This window comes from Coenobita brevimanus, chromosome 78 (assembly GCF_032717465.1).
Source record: "Coenobita brevimanus isolate Jiangsu-jjx chromosome 78, ASM3271746v2, whole genome shotgun sequence".
Taxonomy (NCBI): Eukaryota; Metazoa; Arthropoda; class Malacostraca; order Decapoda; family Coenobitidae; genus Coenobita; species Coenobita brevimanus.
Window position 1 is genome coordinate 43,574,436 of NC_137031.1, and position 25,033 is coordinate 43,599,468.

Sequence of the window (25,033 nt, forward strand, 5' to 3'; positions counted from 1 at the left end):
AACCAGTCACCTAATCATAACTCCTTCAATCTGGTGAATATTTTATTCAATTACTTTTGCTACCCTGAAACTTTTATTCAACTCTGGGGAGGATGTGGTACTGAAGGGGATAATTAAAGCCATATCTAATCTCTCCAGTGGGAAGTCTCTAAAAATCATCTGGCAATCCAGTGTGAAGTCTCTAAAAATCATCTGGCAATAACAAGAATGAATGAAAAAATACATCATCAGACTGAAAGGGTTAAATGTTTCTGGACTATGGTGGTCTAGTCTCAGGCCCCTACACCAAGCAAAGGGGTAACATAGGACTGGTTGTTACTATTTTATTAACTTTACAGTTTTTTATAAATCTCTTGTCATCAGCTAGACATATCTTCATCAGAATCCTCTGCTAGAATAACATTGTGTCCAGGAATTGAGTTTGGATCAAAAGTTGACTCAAAACACCTACGGAAAAATACCTTTGCCTTTTTTGCAGGTGGAGTTCCTGGGATTGTGTCATCCAACCCCGTTTTGTCTATCTCTTCTTGTGCTCTGCCATTGGTACTGACATTAGGAAGAGTTACATCCGCTTGTGATGCACTGTCATTTACGCTGCTTTTGTGTGGGGTATAGAGAGAGGCAGCGTGGGAGCTACCTTTGGTGGACTGCGGTGGAGTGGTAGATACTGAAACACCGGATAGAGGTCGCTGCGGTGGTGGCATATTCTCTTGCAAGCTGATGTTTGAGGTATCTACAGCGGAAGAAGTACTGCCTGTCGATTAAAAGAAAAATATGTTACAGCTTGTACACTTATTGTTGCAGATTAACCCTGGTCTGCCTGGACAAGACGACCCATAATCTGCAGGGAAGCAACCACCCCTGCAGGGCCTATAACAACTTATATCGCTAAGATAAAAATGATCCATTGTGGGGGCCCTCACCATCCACTCACTCGATGTAGAGCTGCTTTGGGTGTCTGCACTTTCCCTCTCTTCCTTCCTTTCTCTTCTGTCTTTCTTTCCTTAATTCTTTCCTCTTCCTTCTGCCTACAGGTGACTTTACACTCTCTCTTCTGTCTTTCTTTCCTTCATTCTTTCCCATTCCTTCTGCCTATGGGTGACTCTACATTAAGTGACAAGCCAAATGGTTTCCTGTACACCAAGAAACCATTTACTATGCTGGGTGGTAACCATATAACCAAATTATGGCAGCTGGTGGTTGAGAGGGTAATTAAGGCGCTCCAATCAGAAGGAGCCAGTGAAGGTTTATATCCATAGGGGGGTTGGGGTTTATTGCTCACGTAATACCACTCAGGGATAAGTGAGGCTGATCACTTTTCTTAAACGTCAGGATCAACTTGCCTAGCCCTGGGCTCCTATGTTCCTCATGGAGCAACACGGGATTGGAGGATGGATGGATCATTTCTTTTTTATTTTTACCGTTTCCTTCCATCCTAATGCTTGATTCACTCTAAGTCATAGACTTCACAACTGAAAACCAGTGACAAAATATTTTTATTTGAAAATCTTAAGCAGGAAAAGTTTTATAAGCTAATACTTCATCAGGAAAATGATCTGGACTCTGTATCGTTTAACTGGACTGTTGATACAGTGAAACAATACACATTACATATAATGATATGTATCAGTTCACACATTCTTTTAATACCTTGATTTATAAATCAATATAAATATTTTCTAATTGTAGATACTATAGTGGACCTTGCAGTCATCATGCAACAGAAAAAAATTGAAAACAAAGATTATTAATCACAAAGTGATATTTATTGGAAAATATGCAAACTTTGCTATTTTTTCACTGTAAATACTGTACCATATTTTCTCAATGTAAATAAAAGCCATCATGCAATGTAAAATACAGCAGTTGAAAACAAGAATTATATCAGCTGTTCAGCTTAAATCTAAAATATACAAAGTTTTGCGCTTGATGATAAAGGTCCCTTCCCTTTTTATAATCAACAATTATATGACCATTAACTTATTAGATCTTCACATTTTTAAACTTTTCTTTTGATATATGATCACCATTTTCACTCAATCACTAAAATCCCCTACGAAGCACCATTTATCAACATATAATCACTGATTTTCCTTATACAATTGCTATGATCCATATGTCTGATTAAAGTATATGATCAAATGTTATCTGAGCTGGTTTCCAGAAACACAACCCGATCATAAAGGGCTCAACAAAATGGCTGGTCATTGCTGCAGCACCAAAACATGGTGAATTATATATTTTTCTTGATAAATAAGCATTATTTATGTGCTTATAACTTTGGCTATCAATTCGATATACTATACCAGTTTGGGTGAAGCAGAAGAACTGGTCCATACACCAACATGAATTTACCAGTGATGAAGTTTACCAAGAACTGGTATGTACAAACCTCTAAATGTTATCGCTCATTGTATTATCACCATCTTATCCCATTCCCTTTGATGTGCAGTGAGTAGGATCTAGAAACAAAACAATAAAAGTGGCTGCAAAGCAGAAGCTATCAAGTGTTCAGTAATATACGGTGTACTGTACTCAATGTCCTTTAACTCATCGTTCAAGTCATAAAATTATTTGGCTCCATTTCACAGGCAGCAGCACCCATAAGAAGTTTATTCAAAGACAACTCAAGGGTACAGCCATTCCATAACTTGCCAAAATTAATATCACCATTAGAAGAAATAGTCAAATCTGGTGTGGAAGAAGAAAGTGAACAGCAAACCAACAGGAGAGAGAAGTAATAAGCACAGGACAGTGTAGCAGAACAAGGTACATATGAACGTGCTAAAAAGGATGGAGGTGGTTCTGTCATGCTCATCCCGAGAGACGGCTATCAGAAACAAGGCACTGATGATGACAGCAACAACAACAACAACGACAAAAATGATGATGACACTGACAATGATGATGATGATGACAATGATGTTCATCTTGCTACTGCTGATAAAAACATAAGCTCATCAAAAATAATTTTCAGTCACAGAATTCTCAGCTCAAGCCTTACCTTTCTTCTCAAAAATTCTGCTAGAGGCAGTGCTGATCTCCTCCGATGTCCTCCTTTGTGCAGACTCCTCACCTCTAAGTATGGCATCACTGGATGAGGTATCACGGGTGCCATCTGTTTTGCTACTAGAGCTACGAGAAGTTGAAGCTGATTTTGACCATCCTTTGGTAGGTGCTCTACCTGCTTCTGTTCTGCTTGAGGTCTGGGTGTCTGATTTCTGGGACAACGTGGCCAAGACAAAAGTGCCTTCAAACATTGGTCTGTTGTCAACAGTGAGGATCAATGGACTGAAAGAAAACATGGAATCCACAATACTACTTAATGTTTGCTCTGTACACTTCAAACAGTAGCTAGATTCAAATGTAAAAGAAATAATTACATTAGAGGATATACAAAGACTATTTCTAACCCTTCTGGAATAGGAAATAATTTCTCATAATTAAACAAAGCTGCTGGATGGTAACATGAACAGATGAATGATGTCATAATCATCATCCAGACCTCCTTTCCCACCACAGGGCAGGGTGAGGAGTAGCAATGGCCAGACAGCCAAAATTTGCCCAGTTCAATGGGCCACGTTTACATTCACTCATCATTCAAGCCTTTGAAATCCTGGTTCCATCTGATGGGCCCCCCAAAATTTCACCACGTTCTATAGCTTCACATATACCTATCTGACAGAGTCAATCTGAATGCTGTCAAGTTAAAAAGGGGTGCCAAATCCCTGGTTATGTGCTTCTCTGCACAAAATTCATCTATCATATCCCTCCACCTTCTTCTTGGCCTATCTTGTCTCCTCCCTCCTTCAAATTCTCACAGTTATACTTTTTTCACCACTCTGTTGTCATCCATTCTCTCCACATGACCAAACCATCTCAGTACACTTCTTTTCAATTCTGGTGTCCATAGATTTCCTCACTCCACATCTATCATGTATCCAATTATTCCACATCATATCCACTCTCTGTACTACACATTCGTTCCTCAGCGGTCCTACCTCCACTGCTCTTACTCTTGACTCTTCATTTTCATGTCACATCATAGTCTCGCATTCGCATGTTAACGTTGGCACTAACACTCCCTCATGTAAGCCTCGTGCAGCTGCAATGCTCAATCCTCTGTTTCTTATCATGAGCTTCATAGCACCAGCTACCTTCCTTCCTTGTGTCACTATTTTCCACTTCTTTTGCACATTTTCCTATCTTTTCTAAAATATTTTCCACTTCTTTTGCACATTTTCCTATCTTTTCTATCACTGTACCCAGGTATCTGAACTCTCTCACCCATTCCAGTCTCTCTCCATTCACTGTAACATCACACATGGGAGTCACCTTCTCTCTCAATAATCATCACTTTACCCTTTTCTACATTTACTCTCAAGGCACAACGCTCACAGATATCTATAAAACTCTGCACTAGTCTACCAAGCTCTTGTCCAGTATTTGCAAGTAGCACTGCATCATCAACATAAAACAAATTTGAGATATTCCATCCATCACCATTCATTACCAATGCCATCCCTCTCTCCATTACTCATGTTTTTATTTCTCTCATCACCTCATCCATATATATATTGAACAACCATGGGAAAATCACACAACCTTGTTGCATGCCCACACTGATCATTAATCATTCACTTAGATGCCCATTTCCCCTTACACATGCCTCACTACCATCATAAAATCTCCTGATGGCACCTTGCAGCTTACCATTTACACCGTACAAGCAAAAAACCTCCCACAATCCTTCTCTGTCTACTTTGTCATATGGTTTTTCTGGATCTATAAATGCCATAAACACCTTCTTGTTCTCACATGCCTTCTCCACTATTTATCTCACTGCAAATGTTTGTTCCACACAGCCTCTGCCACTCCTAAAGTCACCCTGTTCATCACTCACTAGAACTTCTGGCATCTCTATAATAATTCTTCCATAAACCTTCCCTGCAACACTCAACAGACTTACGCCACAATAATTCTTGCACTCACATCGCTCACCTTTATTTTTGTACAGGGGAACAATCACTGCCTTTTTCCACTCTACTGGCACAGTTTCACTCATCCATGCCTTCTTACATATCTCTAACAAGCACTGCATTCTACTCTCCTCACTACACCTAATCATCTCTGCATCCACCTCATCAACCCCGGCTGCTTTCCCATTTTTCAGCTGCTTTGGGTTTTTCACCTCTGCAAGTGTCACGTTTCCCGGCACTGCATTCCTTCTTTGTACACTCCCAAAACCAATCATGTTAAGAGTCGCTTTGCTCACTCCATTCCCATTCATCAGACTTTCAAAACATTCTTTTCATCTGGTCCTTACTTCATCCCTATGGATTAACAATCTACAACTTACATCCTTCACACTTTCATATTTCTTTCTACTGTCACTTCTACATTTCTGCACCTCTTTCCAGAATAACTTCCTATTTTCAGAGCAATTTGCATTCATTTTCTTCCTAGATCATTTACCACCTTCTTTTGGGCATATGGAGAGAATGGATAATGAGTGACTGGTGAAAAATATAACTAGCTCTAATTTGAGAGGTGTAAGTCTGACAGGACGACCACGAACAGGATGGATGGACAGTGTGAAGAGAGCATTGGATGCAAGAGGGATGTCTGTTGAGCAAGGAAGAGTGGCTGTACGTGATAGAAATGACTGGAGAGAAATTGTGAATGAATAAATGGTGATGCAGCCCTGAGGGGATATTCTCCCGCATTTGGTCTGATCAGCTGATCAGGTCAGGTGCAGGTAAGGAGATGGGTCTATTATGATGTGGCAGGGGTAAACCAGCTCTGCTGTCGGGCCCTGCTGCGGATGTCACTGACTGCACTGAGCAGTTGACCCTTGTGGGGTGTGGTGCAGTGAGGATCTGTCCCCTCTCTCCTTGGGGCTAAGATGCGAATGAATGTGTCTGAGTGGATGAGTAAATTGGGAGTGTGTCGTCTTGTCTTTGCTACCTCCCTTTCCTTGGGGTAAGCAGCCTATGTATATAGACGGATAGAGTTTTCCTCTTCACTAGTCTTTTTAGGTGCTTCATGCTCTCAACATATTCAGTTCTTATTTCAACTGAACCCCTGTCCTGTATCCACTCTAGCCACTTCTTCCTCTTTTCCTCCACTGCTCTCTTAACCTCTTCATCCCACCATGCTGTCCCTTTATTTCCTTGTCATTACTCTTGCCGCACTATACACCGCTTTTGCATTCCTAACTTAGCAATCCCTCAATGTATTCCACAGGCTGTCCAAATCCATTTAATTCCAATTCACTGATTCTAATTCCTCCTTTACTTTGGCCCTGTATTCATCTGCCATTTCTTTGATCCTCAGCTTCTCAACTTTCAGTCTCTCTCCCTGACTACTCCTCTCTCTCTTGGTCCACCTCACTCCTCTCAGCATATCACATATCACAATCGTTTGATCTGATAAACCTCCACATCGTCCTCTCACTGCCCTCGTATCAGCAACACTGCCCAGCACAGATTTCTCTATGACCACCATTCCCTTTACACTACGTACATTTATGAGCATCTCTGTGTTTGGAATAAGAATTCCAAATGCAGAGCCTCCTTTTCCGATGCATGTCCTTCAGTTGCTTCCCATTATCATTCTCTCCTGGTACAAAAAGGAGTTGAGGTACAAGCCAGTTGGGAGACTTGAAAATCAGTAAGTACTAAGAAGTGATTTCACTATCACTCTAGTCATCTTATGGCAACCTATTCACAAAAAAATAATCTACAAATGGAGAGTTTCCTAACTATATTGCACTGTTCTGAGTTTCACAAAAGAGTTCCTGATATATTTACAGTAGTACATCATGGCTGGCTGCACAGCAAAATATGGTGGCGTTCACTGTATTGTAGGTAATACTTTACCTTAATTCAAGTACAGCTCAACACAACACTGTACAGTTATGGATCACAAGCAGCAGACTGAAATTAGCATCAGACAAAAATATAACAACATCAGTCCTCACCTAACCCAACAAAAACCTCATCCAAAAAAATGCTAAGTAACCATCCAGTCCAACATACCCACATCATGCAAAAACTCTAAAACGTGACAAAATACATCAACATTGTCATACACATACCAATCTATCTATCTATCATCCAATCCTATCTGAGTGACTAGAAGCACAGAGGCCTGGGGCTCGGCTACTCAATTCAAACATGCAAGGCGAGGCTGGACAGTCACTCGCCCCTAAGTGGCAAAATATGAGGAATAAACCCCTACCACCCTCTTGGATATCGACCTTTATGGGCCATATCTAGCTGAGGTACCGTAATCCTCTAGACATCCTGGTGACCAACTGATTATGTGGTTATTATCTACCGGCAACATGATAAATACTGCATGGTAGTTTCCCGAATTAAAGGAAATCATTTGGCTTGTCACTCAGGACAGACTTGCCTGATCATAGCATTAAACTTAGTGAGTGGATGCAAACTGTGGAAATAGGGCATTTCATGCCCACAGTGTGGAAAAAAATGAAGAAAAAAAAAATTCCAACCTCATCAAAAACTCGCTCTACTCCCCTGATATGAAAGAGAACATACTGAAGTATGGGTATGTCTAATATAAAGTCAGTACGACAGTTTAATCATTATGCAGTTAAGTTCAGTTTGGTCATTATGCAAAGTTCAGTCTAGTCATTATGCAATTAAGTTCAAAGGTTTCTGTCTGATGCTAAAAAAAAAAAAAAAAAAAAAAAAAAAAAAATCTTATTTTCACCAGAGTTTTTGGCTGGATGAGATAAAAAAGCATATTTTAAAGTAAGGTATGACAAAATTCAGGTCAATATCTTCAATACAGTAGTCTAGTTCAGGTGAAATTTTCAAGATTTGAACTCCATGAGGGAATGCATTAAAAAATGGAGATATGAGAAGGGAAGAATGGCTGTAAAAAGCTCAAAATACCATCATGTGATCTATTTCAATTAACGGTCACCGAACTGCAGCAAAGCAAAGAATGGAAAACAACTTTTTAAGATTGGCTTCTGAAATGCCTGTCACACTCTCTGCACATACATTCTGGAATATATGTCGCAATATTCGAATTAACAGTTCCATTTCCATAGCTTTCACTTTGGACTTAAAGACTGCATCCACATCAAATATGAATTAGTGCAGGCAAGAGTTTTACATCATTGTAACCCATACAAGCGGTCCACGTAAGCACAAGTAGGTGCAGGTGAAAATGTAACCCAATGCAGGTTCAAGCAAGAGGAGCCAACAGTTAACTTTTTTCACTTGTGCCACGTCAACAGTAGCTTGAAATGAATCTTGAGAAACTTATGAAAGATGCTGCACTGACAACCATTGTTTGGCATGAATCCCATATCAAACTCCGTGACAGAGCATGTACTGCAATGTGCTGAAAATGAGGATGATATAAGTGTCTGGTAAAGAGATTATTGCGGTACATACTTCCACAATGATCGGAGAAAATAATCTTTTGTTATTTTTTCCAGCATGATGGTGTCTTCATCTATTTTATTCTTGCTCTCGGTAGACAACTTTTTTTCTCTGTACAGTATACCTTGGAGAGATTTTTAGGAGTGGAGGATTAAGGCACAGCATTCATTAATCACTCCAGATGTCTCTCCCACGTTAAATAAACCTGTCTGAAGATAGCAAGGATATATTAGATTAATACACACTTCATGTCTGCAATATTTCTGCACCATCATTCATCTGCCTATCAATCTACTGCCAGATGCCTTAATCCCATAAGGGGTAGCCATAAACAAATTGCCTCCATGTTGCCCCGTCCTCCGTCATTTCGCTGCCCTTCCCCCAGCTCACACCCCTCTCTCTCATATACCTCTCCACTCCATCCCTCCACCTCATTCTCAGCCTCCTCCTCCCTCTCCCCTCCTCCACCGAACTCACATACACACTCCATGTTAGTCTCTTGCTCTCCATCCTTGTCACATGGCCAAACCAACCCAGTGTATTTCTCCTATTGCTTTCTATCACATCCACATCCTCACCACAACATTCCTTCACTTCCTCATTTGTTAGTCTGTCTCTCCATGTAACTCCACATGCTCCTCTCAAATAACTCACTGGAATATTTCCAATGCTCTCACTCTTGACTTGTGTCCTTCCAAAAAGGTTCAAGCGTCACTTCCATATGTTAGAGTTGGTACCACAATACTATCATGCAATGACTTTTTTACTTCCATGCTCACTTCCCTACTTCTTATCACTGCTTTCAGAGAACTAATAACCTTTCTTCCCTGTTCTACCCTTTCAAGCACTTCATCCTCCAAATTTCCATCCTTACTCATCACACTACCCAAGTACTTAGATGCACTCACATTTTCCAATTCTTTATCATTTCATAATCACTATTATTATATTACCAGTAAGGTGTGCTTTGAGCATGTGACAAGTGAGTGAGTGCCATGGCATCACAATTTCCCTCTGATATAAAATCCCTGATATTCAACCCTTGCCACACTCACTGCCTCATATGAGGTGATATGCAGGCCACCTCTGGCCACGCTGATCGCCTCATATGAGGTGTTGGGTTTTGGCACCATAGTTTCAAGCACGAGGAACTGTCAGTGGTTTTTATGAAAACACTAAGTCTCCCTCTATACATCATCAGTGCTGTTACCAAACCCTGCCCCACCACAGTTGCTAAATACCATACATTTGGTAATTCAGTTTTTGTTTGCAGCCCTGAATTGGCGGATTCACGCCTGTCTACCTCCCACGGTGATGGCAACTTTTCGCCGCCCTCACACACACACCCAAGAGGCGTAAATTACAAAAAGAAGAGGGTGATGAAGAGTTCAGGTTCAGACACACTTGACCTGATGACAAAGAATCAACTTTAAATAAAAAGTCTGAAAAAATTACTCAGGGAAGGTAATCAGGTTGACAAGAATTAGTGCAGTGGGGGTTAAATGCCTAAAAACAGTGTTAAGATAGAAAATCTTTTAAAATTTGATTTCGTAATTCAGGCATTCACCGATAAGGGTCCAACACTCCCTTGGAAAACTCAAGATTCCAGGGGGTTCCTATGCCTTTATGGGTGCGCTTTTAGTTAACAAAATTTACTGAATGAATATATAACATGCAGAAAGGATATCAACTCTACTTCACATAGGAGTAAAGGTATTAGCTTCTGCTTAGTGCGACAGTCGGGTCAGGCCAGGCCGGGTCGGGCTGGGTTGCTCATTGTCAAATTTAAGTGAGAGTAAACATCTCTTGCTTGCTTGTAATGATTTAATGTACTGTACTGTACCACTCTTTTCCATAATGGGGCAACTAAGCTTAGTGAGAAGGTAAGCTACTGGATGAAAATTAAAAATTAAGATTTGATAACAGCAGAGTTACTACGAGACAGTGCTCAAACTTTGCAGCCAACTGTTGGGTTTATTTGCTTCCTGCCAGAGCATTCTAAGGCACTGGGTTGCCCACAATTACGCCTACCCACACTCGCTCATATTCGGTGTAGAAGCAACCCAATGCAGTCCACTTGGAGCCTCCAACTAAAACACTATCTATCTATCTATCTATAGCCCGACGCCCTAATCCCGCAAAGGGTGGCCGCAGACAAAACGCCTCCAAGTCACTCTGTCACCCACCATTTGACTCCCCTCCCCCCAACTCACCCCCCCCTCCCTCATATACCTCTCAACTCCATCCCTCCACCTCATCCTCGGTCTACCCCTCCCTCTCCCTCCCTCCACCTCACCTACATACACCCTCTTAGTCAGTCTTTCATTCTCCATCCTCTCCACATGTCCAAACCACCTCAGTGTATTTCTCCTAATCTTTTCAACCACATCCACATCTACCCCACAACGTTCCTTCACTTCTTCATTCGTCAACCTGTCCCTCCATGTCACTCCACATGCTCCTCTCAAGTAACTCATTTCCACTGCTCTCACTCTTGACTTGTTCCCCTCTTGCAAGGTCCACGCCTCGCTTCCATACGTCAGGGTAGGGATCACAATACCATCATGCAGTGACTTCTTAACTTCCATACTCACCTCCCTATTTCTCATCACTGCTTTCAGTGTGCCAACAACCTTCCTTCCCTGCTGTACCCTTTCACGTACTTCATCCCCCAAAGTTCCATCCTTACTCATCACACTACCCAAGTACTTGAATGCACTCACATTCTCCATATCCTCACCATCCAACCTCACTGCACACTCTGTGACTTCATTCCTCTCAAACACCATAACTTTACTTTTGTTTACATTAACTTTCAGCTTCCTCCTCCTACACACTGTCCCAAATTCATTCACCAAACCTTGCAACTCCCATTCATCTTCACTCAACAATACTGTATCATCAGCAAACAGCAACACCGGAAGCTTCCAAATCTCACCCTCATTCATTAAGGCCACCCCCACATCCACTGCCCTACCTTGTACCTCCTTTACGACCCCATCCATATATATATTAAACAGCCAAGGAGACATTACACACCCCTGTTTCAGTCCCACATTGAGATCAAAGAACTCACTCAGCTCACCATCCACTCGCACCGTAGCCCTAGCTCCCTCGTACATACTCTTCACAGCACTCAACAATTTCCCCTCCACTCCATATATTCTTAATACCTTCCACATACCTTTCCTATCTATTCTGTCATAAGCTTTCTCCAAGTCCATGAAGGCAGCGTACACTTTCCTTCCCTTCTCTAGATACTTCTCCACTAAACATCTTAGAACAAATATCTGATCTACACACCCTTTTCCCTTCCTAAATCCCCCTTGTTCTTCTCCAACTAGCTCCTCTGTCATATGCCTAACCCTATCAATGAGTATTCTACCATATATTTTACCAGTCACACTAAGAAGGCAAATACCCCTATGGTTACCACATACTTCTCTCTCCCCTTTTCCTTTGTACAGAGGAACAATTATACCTGATTTCCAGTCCTCTGGAACCCTTCCCTCTTCCCAAGCCAATCTACACAACTTCCATATCCACTCCACAACAATCTCACCCCCATACCTAAGCATTTCACCACACACTCCATCAATTCCTGGGGCCTTTCCCAGCTTAATCTTCTTCATCGCTTCCACTACTTCCGACCTACTGATCTCTTCCTCCCTCCTCTCATCTCTCTTCTTCTCCCAGCCATTCCCCAACCACTTATACTCACACTGCTCTCACTCTCTACATTCAACAAATCCTCAAAGTGCTCCTTCCATCTCCTCAATTTCTCTCTCTTCTCCACCAACAATCTATTATTCCTATCTTTCACTCCCCTACTATTTCCCCTTTCACACTGCCTTACTTTCTTTACCTCCTTCCAAAACAATTTCTTACTCTCCCTCCATTTCACACTCAGATTCCTCCCAAACTCTTCATCCACTTTCTTCTTACTCTCCTTCACCAGTCTCTTAACCTCCCTTCTCCTGCTCACATATACTTCTCTCTTCTCTCTCTCATCTTCTCCCCTACCTCTACTCGCCAACCATTCACCATATGCCTTCTTCTTTTGTTCCACAGCTCGTTTCACCTCATCATTCCACCATGCTGTCCCTTGCACACCCTTGCATCTCCTCCTCACTCCACAAACCGCCTCACACGCTGTGCTTATCTCTTCCGTGAATATCTTACATACGTCTTCCACCCCTTCCATCTGCTCTAGCTCATACCTTCCCAATCTTTCTTCCACTATGCTCTTATACTCTGTCCTCTTCTCACTATCTTGCAATTTCTCCACTCTTCTCACAGGAGCTGCTTCCTCCTGTCTTCCCCTTCGCCTCCTCAACCACTTTCTTTGCAGCTCTACCTTGGCCATCACTAAGTGATGGTCCGAGACTCCATTCCCCCACCCTCTCCACACCCTTGCATCCAACACTTGTCTTCTCATTCGCTCATCCACACACACGTAGTCTATCATTGCCTTTCGTTCAACAAGTTCACCATCCATCCTCCTCATTACTCTCCATGTATACCGGTGGATCATCTTATGACGAAAGTAGGTGTTGGCTATTGCCAGCCCCTTACCAGCACAGATGTCCACCAAAGCACTACCATTCCCATCTACTTCCGCTGGCACACCCCACTGACCAACCACTCCATCCACTCGTACATTCCCGACTTTGCCATTCATGTCTCCAATCAACAGCACTCTCTCGCTCCTCTCAAACTTGTCCATACATGCTTCTACTCTCCCAAAACTCATCTTTCACTCTTGCCACTCGATCCTCTGTTGGAGCATATACACATACAATCGCCCATGCTTGTATACCTACTTTCATCCTCACCCATACAATCCTTGCACCCACTGTTCCATACTCTCTTATATTCTCCTTCCACTTCTTGCTTATCATCAGACATACTCCCTCTCTTGCCCTCTCATTCTCACTGACTCCCGCACATATACCTACACCGTATTCCCATTCTCTCATCCTTTCACCTTTCCATTTAGTTTCAGTCAATCCACATATATCCACTTTTGCATCCTCAAGCACCTGGACAATCTCTCTCTCTTTCACTTCATCATTCACTCCTCTCACATTCCACGTTCCTACTCTCAGAATGTCCTTTGTCCGTTCCTTAGTCATCAACGTATGGTCCGTCCGGGTCCGAGGCGCTTTATTTGCTTTTTTAGTTAGTTCTTTTTACGGGGTGGGGCACTAACCCACCACCAACCCTTTTAGTCGCCTCGTACGACAAGCAGGGATACTGGGGGAGTATTCTGAACTCTTTTTCCCACACATCACATGCAAGCAGATACTAACAACAGACTAACTCTTACATCACTAACTATGCAACTTAAAACCTGTTCAGCCCAGGGACATTAATACTGTAATTTTATTCCAGCTTACAATGAACAATTTTAATTTACCTTGGCATGAAGAAAGTAGAGTACAACAGGGAAGGAAAGTGGCGGGTCCTATGATGACCTTTATACATAACATAGGTGTGGGAGCTGTAAGAGGATTGCATGAAGAAGTGTTAGTGCCAATATTAACATAAAGGTGTGACAATGGTGTGGCATGAAAATGAAAACTCGGCAGTTAAAGAAATGGATACAGAGTTACTGAGAAAGGTGAGTGGAATGCAAAGAGAGGACTGAAATAATGTAATTAGTTTAAGATGTGGCATAAGTAAATATGCTGACATATGCTGTATAGTTCATGAGGGCATGTTTACAGGGTATGACATATGGAAAGAATGGGTATACAAAGTCTGTTCAGAAAGTGTCTGGCCTAAGGCTCTAAAAAAATTAATAGCTAACCTGTTGAGCTGGGACACGAATCCCCCTTAAAGCAGGCCCCTTCTGACTTGACACATACAGTATAGCCCAGTGTTCTTTCCACTGCCTGGAACATTTTTCAAAGTCAGTTTTCAGTATCTCCTGCAGGTGCTTCATCACATTTGTCACGCTCTCTTCTCTCAGATGAATGTTGCTCAAGACATGTTAGATTGTGAGAATTGCGATCCAGACTTCCTAAGGACTGTTATCACTGGAGATGAGACTTGCTTGTATGGGTACAACCCAGAAACCAAAGCAGAGTTGTCCCAGTGGAAGCAGGCAGAGTTGCCTCAGCCAAAAAAAAGCACAACAGGTCTGTAGCAAGGTGAAATGCACTTGCATGTTGATAGCTTTTTTCAACTACCATGGTGTGAATCAAGAATATGCACCAGATCAGACTGTCAACCAACATTACTACCTCAATGTTATCTGTTGTCTTCCTGACACAGTTCGGCAAAAGAGACCAGACCTTTGGAAAGGAGCAAGTTGAAAACTGCACCACGACACAGCCCCTGTCCATTCTTCTCAACTGATTCCGGATTTTGTGGCCACGCACAACATCCTGCAGATCCTGCAGGCTCCCTATTCACCAGACATGGCTCCGTGCGACTTTTGGTTATTCCCCAAGCTCAAAGCTCTGTTGAGGAGTTCCCCATTTGAGACAAGAGAAGAGATCATGACAAAAGTGATGAGGGCACCTGCAGGAGATACCGAAAACTGACTCTGAAAATGTTTCAGGCAGTGGAAAGAACGCTATGCTACGTGTGTCAAATCAGAAGGGCCCTACTTTGGAGGAGATTAGTGTCCTAGCTTAACAGGTCAGCTATTTATTTTTTTAGGGCCTAAAGTTGGTACTTTCTGAACAGACCTTATAAACAGGGAAGTAGTACTAATAGCAGTAATAGTAACAGTAGAAGAGCAACCCTGGTCTGTCTGGTTAAGCAGATCCATTAACTGCAGGAAACCAATCGCCCATGCAGGACCATCATGAGTAGTGAACAGATGTTCCCTTGTGGCAGACAATGCCTTGCCCCAGTGAGATGCAGGGGAAAGAATGTGGAGGTTTGGTTCCTGGATGGATGGCGCATTTGTCTCTCTCCGCCCAGTTAACAGGGGTACCACAGTAGGCTCCAAATCACTCCATTACTTGGTTATATGATTACCACCCAGCCTTGTAAATGTTTTCCTGGGTCACAAGAAACCACTGGGCTTGTCATTCATTGTTGAGCCACCATGGAATGAGTCAATGATGGACATCCCCATCTATTACCAGCAGGGCAGTGAAAAGAGTGTGTGTGAGTGAGTCTGAAGGTGCGAGGAGGTGTAGCAGGCCAAGAAGAAAGTGGACTTATATGGTAAACGAGTGTGTGAGAAAGCAAAGTACAGTACATAGGATGCTGAGGCTAGAAATGTGACATGGGATCGAGCTGGCTGGCTGGATTTTGCACAGAGGACTGCAAAACAGCACTTTTTTTTTTCCTGATAGTTGTTGGACTGACTGACAGCTGATGTGAGGTACATATATGTGGATGGTTATATCTGTGACGTGCTGTCAGGAATTCAGGGGCCTGAATAGTGTGTTAAAAAAGTGTGTGGTCCATTTCACAAGGTACTGGTATGCTACTGATCATGTCTTCCTCTTTCATATTTGTCTTTGTCCTTGCTTTCTGGACCCTTCTGCACCCAACCCATGAAGTGGAAAAATGGTGTTGATGATGTTGAAGATATCCCTGGGCTGTGGGGGTTCTAAAAACTCTCTATTAAGACATATTTTTCACAGTAATCTACCTAATGCCATACAGTTTTATTCAATTTTGATACCATGTCCCCAGGATGAAGAGGTAAGAGCCTTGGCCCTGACACCCTATAGGTGCAAAACTCACTCACAGAAAACTCAGATGCAGGGCTTGACAAGTCAGACATGGCACAGGCTAGCCATTATGCTGTGGATGCCACCTATCTCTCATACACAGACTAGACTGACAACAATATAAATGGTACATGTAAAGCTATACCCCACATCAAACAACACATAATGTTACAAAGCTTGAAACATACACACTTCTGATAACAACACATCTCAAGTGTGTTAGATTTATACCATACTCTGCCTTGGTGAGGTCAGTCAGCAATCTTTGGAATGCAGGTCATCCCTCTTAAAGTGGATCATGAAGCTGACCAACAACAACTACTCACTCACTCACTTTTCTGCACATCATATCAAAATGTTCACTCACATACTGTACTTACCATCCTGGGTCTGAGAAGTCTGCCTTGATATGAAGGTTAACAGGGTCAGTAAATGCAAGGAGAGCCCTGAGTTCTTTAAGGCAGAAGGTGACTTCACAGTCAGAGGAGATATCATATGTCTCAAATTCTCCTGGCTGCAATGTTACAACTGTATGCACCACCTTACTTGGATCTGGAATAAAAGGTGACAAAAAGAGCTGTAATTTTCATGAATGGCTGAGGCTCAATGTACCAACAGCCCTGACTGTGCCAATTACATTGATGGGTTTGGTTACAGGAAATGAAAGAAGAGTGGATGGAAGTAGAGGTTGCCAAACAGCAAGACAGAGGAACTAGGAGGGAAATACTTAACCCACTGGACTATGGCAATATGGTCAATAGGAGATGCTGCATTAAGCCCAAAACAAGGCACAGATACTACATACCGGCAGAATTTTTTATTTCTGATTTTATTTTGCAGGCAAAACAGAATGCTGCCACATGGGTGTTCATTCATCATCATCATCTGGACCTCCTTTCCCACCCTAGGGCAGGGTAAGGGGTAGCAATATGGGTGGTTTTTCATAATAATATTAAATACATCCATCACCCAATCCTACGTTGCCCCATGAGGAGTGTAGGAGCCCGGGGCTAGGCAGTTGGTCCTGACATTTAAGATGAGAGTGACCAACCTCACTCATCCCTGAGTGGCATTACGTGACCAATAGTCCTCAACCACCCCTTGGATATAAACCTTCACCGGCTCAATCCGATTGGAGCACAATAATTACTCTCTAAACCACCAGGCGCCAAAATGTGGTTATATGGGTACCACCCAGCATAGTAAATGGTTTCCTGGCGTACAGGAAACCATTTGGCTTGTCACTCAGTGTAGAGTCACCCTAACACATGCTTCATTATCATCATAAAAACTCTTGACGGCACCTAGCAGCTTACCATCTACACTATACATGTGCAAAACTTTCCAAAATCCTTCTCTGTCCACTTTGTTGTATGATTTTTCCAGAGCCACTGAATGCCATAAACACCTTATGGCCCTTCTTGCAAGTCTTCTCCACTGTCTCACTACAAATATTCGATCCACACATCCACTGCCACTCCTAAAGCCACCCTGTTCATCACTCACTAGGCCTTCTGATATCTCTCATACTTTCTCTATAATAATTCTTCCATATACCTTCCCTACCACACTCAATAAACTTATGCCACGATAATTCTTGCACTCACTTTACTCACCTTTATTTTTGTACAGGGGTACAATCACAGCCTTTTTCCACTCTGCTGGTACAGTTTCACTCATCCATGCATTCTTACATATCTCCAACAAGCACTTCATTCCATTCTCTCCACTACACTTAATCTCTGCATAAACCTCATGAACCCCAGCTGCTTTCCCATTTTTCAGCCGCTTCACAGAGCTTTTTACCTCTGCAAGTGTCACGTCTGCTGGCACTGCATTCCTTCTCTGCACCAGACATGGGGTAATAGTAATATGTTATAGTAATAGTAATACTGTAGACTATTACAGGGTTTCCAAAGTAATAGTAATAGTAATAGATCACAAGTTCCTGGCTGTAATAGTAATTGTAAGAGTAATAGAAGGCAAAGTAATAGATAACTGTATATTACTTTCCCATTAAAGACACTTCTTTAATACAATTTACCATAATCAATAAAAACAGCCTTCTCACCTTGGTTACCTGTTGGCTGCTCTCCAAGCTGCAGGTACACCACAGGAGACCATACAGAATGGAGAGTGGTCAACAGGCCATCAGGTGATCTAGACACACTTGTGCATTCAGTGGAACAGCCTCCCAATGATAATGAAAATAAAAACCATTTTCAATTTAATTAATACCATTATCATAAATAACATATTAATAGTAATAGTAATACTAATAGATGACCAAGTAACAGTAATAGTAATAGATGACCACTAATTATACTAGTAATATAACAAAGAGCAACTAATATTAATTGTACTAGTATTAGTAAAAGAAACCCAGTAATAGACCCCATGTCTGCTCTGCACACCCCCAAAACCAATCATGTTTACAGCAGCTCTGCTCTCTCTATATTCCCATTCATCAGGCTTTCAAAATATTCTTTCCATCTGGTCCTTACTTCATCCCCATGGGTTAATAATTTACCACCTAAAGCCTTCACACCATCACATTTCTTTCCGCTTTCACTTCTATATTTCCACACTTCTTTCCAGAATAACCTCCTATTTTCAGAGTAGTTTGCATTCATTTTTCTTACTAGATCATCATTTACCTCCTTCTTTTTCCACTTTACTGGTCCCTTTATGTGCTTCTTGCTCTCAATATGTTCGGTTCTTACTTCAATTGAACTCCAGGCCTGTAACCAATCCAGCCACTTATTCCTCTTTTCCTCCATTGCTCTCTTAACCTCACCATCCAACCATGCCGTACCTTTCTTCTTCTCCATGGGGATGAAGTGAGGACCAGATGGAAAGAATATTCTGAAAGCCTGATGAATGGTAATAGAGAGAGCAGAGCTGCTGTAAACATGACTGGTTTTGGGGGTGTGCAGAGAAGGAATGCAGTGATAGGAAATGTGACACTCACACAGGTGAAGAATGCTGTGAGATGGCTGAAAAATGGGAAAGCAGCTAGAGCTGATGAGGTGTATGCAGAGATGCGTAAGTGTAGTGGAGAAAACGGAATGAAGTGCTCGTTGGAGATATGTGAGACGACATGGATGAGTGATACTGTGCCAGCAGAGTGGAAAAAGGCTGTGATTGTATCCCTGCACAAAAATAAAGGTGAGCAGAGTGCATGAATTATCATGGCATAAGTTTACTGAGCATGGTAGGGAGAATTATTATAGAGAAAGTATGAGAGATATCATAAGTCCTAGTGAGTGTTGAACAGGGTGGCTTTAGGAATGGCAGAGGACATGTGGATTGAATATCTGCAGTGAGACAGATAGCGAAGATGGCCTGTGAGAAGGGCCATGAGGTGTTTATGGCATTCATGGATCTGGAAAAAGCATACAACAAAGTGGACAGAGAAGGGTTGTGGAAAGTTTTGCGCATGTGCAACGTAGATGGTAAGCTGCTAGGTGCCGTCAGGAGCTTTTATGATGGTAGTGAAGCATGTGTTACGGTAAATGGGCATCTAAGTGAATGGTTCACGACTGGTGTGGGCGTGCAACAGGGCTGGGTGATGTCACCATGGTTGCTCAATATATATATGGATGGGGCGATGAGAGAAGTAAAAACACGAGTAACGGAGAGGGGGATGACATTGGTAATAAATGGTGATGGATGAAATATCTCATATTTGTTGTATGCTGATGATGCAGTACTACTTGCAAATACCAGACAAAAACTTGGTAGACTAGTGCAGAGTTTTGCTGATGTCTGTGAGTGTCGTGCCTTGAAAGTAAATGCAGAAAAGAGGAAAGTGATGGTTACTGAAAGAGGTGACTCCCAGTATGATGTTGCAGTGAATGGAGAGAGACTGTAACTGGTGAGAGAGTTCAAATACCTCGGTATAGTGATAGAAGAAAGAGAAAAATGAGCAAAAGAAGTGGAAAGTAGAGTGACACAAGAAGGGAAAGTGGCTGATACAATGAAGTCCTTGATGAGAAACAGAAGCTTGAGTGTTCCAGCTGCATGAGGCTTACATGAAGGAGTGTTAGTTGCCAACTTTAACATATGGATGTCACACTATGGTGTGGCAAGAAAATGAAAAGTCAAGAGTGAGGGCAGTGGAGATAGGGCAACTGAGGAAAGTATGTGGAGTACAGAGGGTGGATAGGATATGAAATACTGTAATGTGATTTGTGAAAGATGTGGAGTGAGAAAGTCTGTGGACACCAGAATCAAAGAGAGTGTACTGAGATGGTATGGTCAATGTGAAGAGAATGGATAACAGTAGAGTGGTGAAAATGGTGTATCTGAATGAATCTGAAGGTGGGAGGAGGTGAGGTAGGCCAAGGAGAAAGTGGAGAGATATGGTGGATGAGTGTGTGAGGAAGAGAGGTTTGGAAGTTGGTGAGGCCAGGGGACTGACAAGTGATTGAGCTGGGTGGATGAATATTGTAAGGAAAAGTGCATGATCAGGGACTTGGCACCCCTTTTTAATGTGACAGGGTCCGGACTGACTCTATCAGATACATTTATGTGATGCTACAGTATGTGGTGAATGTTTCTGGTGTATCAGATAAAGTTAGGATTCCAGGGGCTTGAATGGTTGGTGAATGGAAGCATGGACCACTGGACTGGGCAAATTTGGGCTGTCTGGACGTTGCTACTCCTCACCCAGCCGAAGGTGGGAAAGGAGGTCCAGATGATGATGATAATGATAATAATATTAACAGTGGTGTACAGGAAACCATTTACTACACTGGATGGCAACCATATAACCAAATTGTGGCACCTGGTGGTTTAGTGGGTAATTAAGGTGCTCCAATCGGACTGGGCCTGTGTAGGTTTATATCCAAGGGGTAAAAAACAACAATAATAATAATAATAATCCATCCATCCATCCATCATCCAATCCTATGCCATCCTATGAGGAGCATAGGAGCCTGGGGCTAGGCAAGTTGGTCCAGACATTTAAGATGAGAGTGACCAGCCTCACTCATCCCTGAGTGGCATTACGTGAGCAATAAACCCCAACCGCCTGTTGGATATAAACCTGCACAGGCTCAATCCAACTGGAGCGCATTAATTACCCACTAAACCACCAGGCATCATAATTTGGTTATATGGTTACTACCCAGCATAGTAAATGGATTCCTGGTGTTCAGGAAACCATTTGGCTCGTTACTCAGTGTAGAGTCACCCATGGGCAGAAGGAAGAGGAAAAAGTGAAGGAAAGAAAGACAGAAGAGAAACGAAGGAAGGAAGAAAGGAAACGGCAGACACCCAAAGCAGCACTACATCGAGTAAGTGAATGGTAAGTGCCCCAACCTACCACTATAATAATACAAATAATAATAATAATCTGGTTTCTTACTTCTCAAAAGCACCAGTTCTTCCCAAGGAATTCACTAGCACTCTAAAACATAGTGTTGAAAATATATATATATATATATATATATATATATATATATATATATATATATATTTATAATTGGGTCTGGTTAGTACTTGGATGGGTGACCGCCTGGGAACACCAGATGCTGTTGGCATCCCTACGTCAAGTGGGGTTGGTGGAGGATTAGTGCCCCTTCCTGTAAAACAATTAACTCTAAGCCATTGGCCACCCCATTTGGGATACATGGCATCTGGCAATGGATGGATGGATATATATACTGTACTGTATATTATACGGCTATTAATTTCATGTGCAGTACAAAACTGCATCTGTAGCTCTAAAGCCTTCAGTCATCACACTTCTCTCAAGATTGTAATTTTTCTGGAAAAGTAAAACCTTACGTTGCCTATCAAAGAAAATGACAAGCAAGCTGTCGTATAGATATGGGCCACTTATTGTATAGTCTTGGTGCAATATAAGAAAATGACTGCTCAGAGAAAAATGACTGCTAGACAGCCCAAAGCTCCTGATGCGCAAAGCATCATTGTTGTTCTGCAGTACTGCACTAGACTTAGCTGGAAAATGTTTCAAGACATCAGCAAAATACCTAAGAACCTTAAAAGTCATTCACTTGTTCATCATCTAATCCACTATTGCCGCATGAGGAGCGTAGAAGCCTGGGGCGAGGCTTGTTGGTTCTGACATATAAGATGAGAGTGACCAACCTCACTCATCCCTGAGTAGAATTACATGAGCAATAACCCCCAATCACCCCTTGGAAATAAACCTGCAGTGGCTAAATCTGACTGGAGCACCTTAATTACCCACTAAACCACCATGCATCATAATTTGGTTATATGGTTACCACTCAGCGTAGTAAATGGTTTCCTGTAATGGTTTCCTGGTGTACAGGAAACCATTTGGCTTGTCACTCAGAGCAGTCATCTATATACAGAAGGGAGAGGAAAGAATGAAAGAAAGATAGACAGAAGAGGAAGGAAGGAAAATAAGAAATTGCAGGCACCTGAGAGCAGCATTTCATTGAGTGAGAGGATGGTGAGTGCCCCCACCTACCACTAGTGGTTGAAAGACATAAGACCAATTTTAAGTTGCAATCTAAATAATTTCATGATGCACTGTTAAAAATCATGCTCATATAAGGTAAGCTGCATACCACAGGTTAAGAGAGGGTCTTATTTCATGAGAGGTGTGGTTGAAATAAAACAGTAAAGTCTGTAGGTGTTCTTGTCAAGACCATGCCTTACAGAATTCAGCATCAGGTAATATAGGCTATGATTTGATATACGGCACACTATATGCAGATCCGGAGGCATTCTAACGGTACACGACCATGACACATATATACTCCTCTGTTCCAGTAAGGGTCATGAAACTATCTGAAGCCCACAAACCTGGTTCATCTACATAGGTCTTGAAAATGGCTTTGTCTGGTGTAAAGCAGAATGTGACTTCCTCCTGGTTCTGGCGGAAGTTACCAATGGCCTCGCACAACACACGTGAAGCACTGCTCAAATGATGGGAACATGCTTTTTTGTCATACACTGCCTGAAAGGGAGTTACAGACAGGGCATAAAATGAAAGTGGCATATCACTAACAGTATCAGCAATAACTACTGTACGATTAAACACTTTTTATCATTATTATATTATCATTATCATCCGGACCTCCTTTCCCACCCTATGGCAGGGTTTGCCCAGTTCAATGGGTCACGCTTCCATGCACTCATCACTCAAGCCCTCAAAATCCTGGCTCCATCTGATAGGCTAAAAAAAATTTCGCCATGTTCTGTAGCTTCACATATACCTATCTGATAGAGGCAATCCAAATGCTGTCACATTAAAAAAGGGTGCAAATCCCTGGTCAGGCATTTCTCTGCATAAAATTCATCCAGCCAGCTCAATTTCTTGTCAGTTTCTTAGCCTCACCAGCTTCCATACCTCTCTTCCTCACACACTCATCCATCAAATCCCTCCACCTTCTTCTTAGGCTACCTCACCTCCTCCCTCCTTCAAATTCTCTCAGATGTACCTTTTTCTCCACTCTATTGTCATCCATTCTCTCCACATGACCATACCATCTCAGTACACTCTCTTCGATTCTGGTGTCCACAGACTTCCCCATTCCACATCTTTCACAAATCACATTATTCTGTACGCTATCCACTTCTACTCCACCTACATTCCTTAGCAGTCCTATCTCCACAGCTCTTACTCTTGACTTTTCATTTTCATGCCACACCATAATCTCACATCGACATGTTAAAGTTGGCACTAACACTCCTTCATGTATGCTGCACGTAGCTGCAACGCTCAAGCCTCTTTCTTATCGAGGCCTTCATGGTACTAGCTACTTTCCTTTCTTGTGTCACTCTACTTTCCACTTCTTTTGCACATTTTCCTCTCTTTTCTATCATTGTACCCAGGTATTTGAACTCTCTCGCCAATTCCACTCTCTCTCCATTCACTATAACATCACACTGGAAGTTACTTTCTCAATAACCATCATTTCAATCTTTTCTACATTTACTCTCAGGGCACGATGCTCACAGACATCTACAAAACTCTGCACTAGTCTACCAAGCTCTTGTCCGGTATTTGCAAGTAGTACTGCAACATCAGCATACAACGAATTTGAGATATTCCATCCATCACCATTCATTACCAACGCCATCCCTCTCTCCATTACTCATGTTTACTTTTCTCATCACCCCATCCATATATGTACTGAACAACGAAGGGGACATCATGTATGTTTATACACTAATGTAACTCTTGCTATAAGCTGTCTTCTTTATTTAAAATTTTCTATGGGTCCAGAGTTTATTACAGAAAAATTGCCCAAGTTCGATTCCATTGACACATAATATTAATTTTCCTGCTTCCAGTTTACAGTTCCAACTAATTGGAAAAAGTTTTGGTACATTTGAATATATTCCCTACATATAACATGGACAATGTGTAACTTAAAAGAAGGACAATTTCTAACCAGAAAGCACTCTGAAAGTGCATATCTCCATCAATGCCAAAAAAGTTTTTAATTTACTATTGTACCGGTAATGGCTCTTTCCTACCAGGTGAATACTTTTACAGTCTCACATAGCCAATTCATTCTAGAGTCTTAGTTTGCCCTGCTACATAATCTCAGAGAGCATATATTTCTGCCAATGGCAATAAAATTTATTACCGTATTTATTCCTGCACCCAAACCCAGATCTGCCTCAAAATCTAATAAACTCTTCCTTGACCCAATCCCCAATTATCCACCATATTTCACAGAAATCCAATAACAACTATTTGAGATATTACTTTACTTAAACAGAGAAATAGGCAAAGGTGAATATACAACCTTTATCCAACTTCATTGGTGGAGTTAAAGTAAACCTGCAATTCTTCCCTGCAGGTAAAAGCTTTTATGTTGAAACCTCTTATATTATTACCTTTAATATAACGTTTCATGCATCCAGGATGTTACATCATACAGTGGGTACATCAAATAT

General features: G+C 41.9%; 1 protein-coding gene across 1 annotated transcript in view; it reads right to left on the bottom strand.

Annotated features, from left to right (window-relative positions):
- Positions 1-311: 311 nt before the first annotated feature.
- Positions 312-25,033, bottom strand: part of Rad9 (cell cycle checkpoint control protein Rad9) — a 38,185-nt gene continuing 13,463 nt past the window's right edge. Inside the window, exons 5-8 of the mRNA XM_080279468.1 lie at positions 22,928-23,081; positions 16,504-16,675; positions 3,005-3,291; positions 312-754 (exon numbers count right to left, since the gene is read on the bottom strand). Coding sequence (XP_080135594.1) covers positions 360-754; positions 3,005-3,291; positions 16,504-16,675; positions 22,928-23,081 — 1,008 coding nt within the window. The 3' untranslated portion in view covers positions 312-359. The remainder of the gene's footprint in view (positions 755-3,004; positions 3,292-16,503; positions 16,676-22,927; positions 23,082-25,033) is intronic.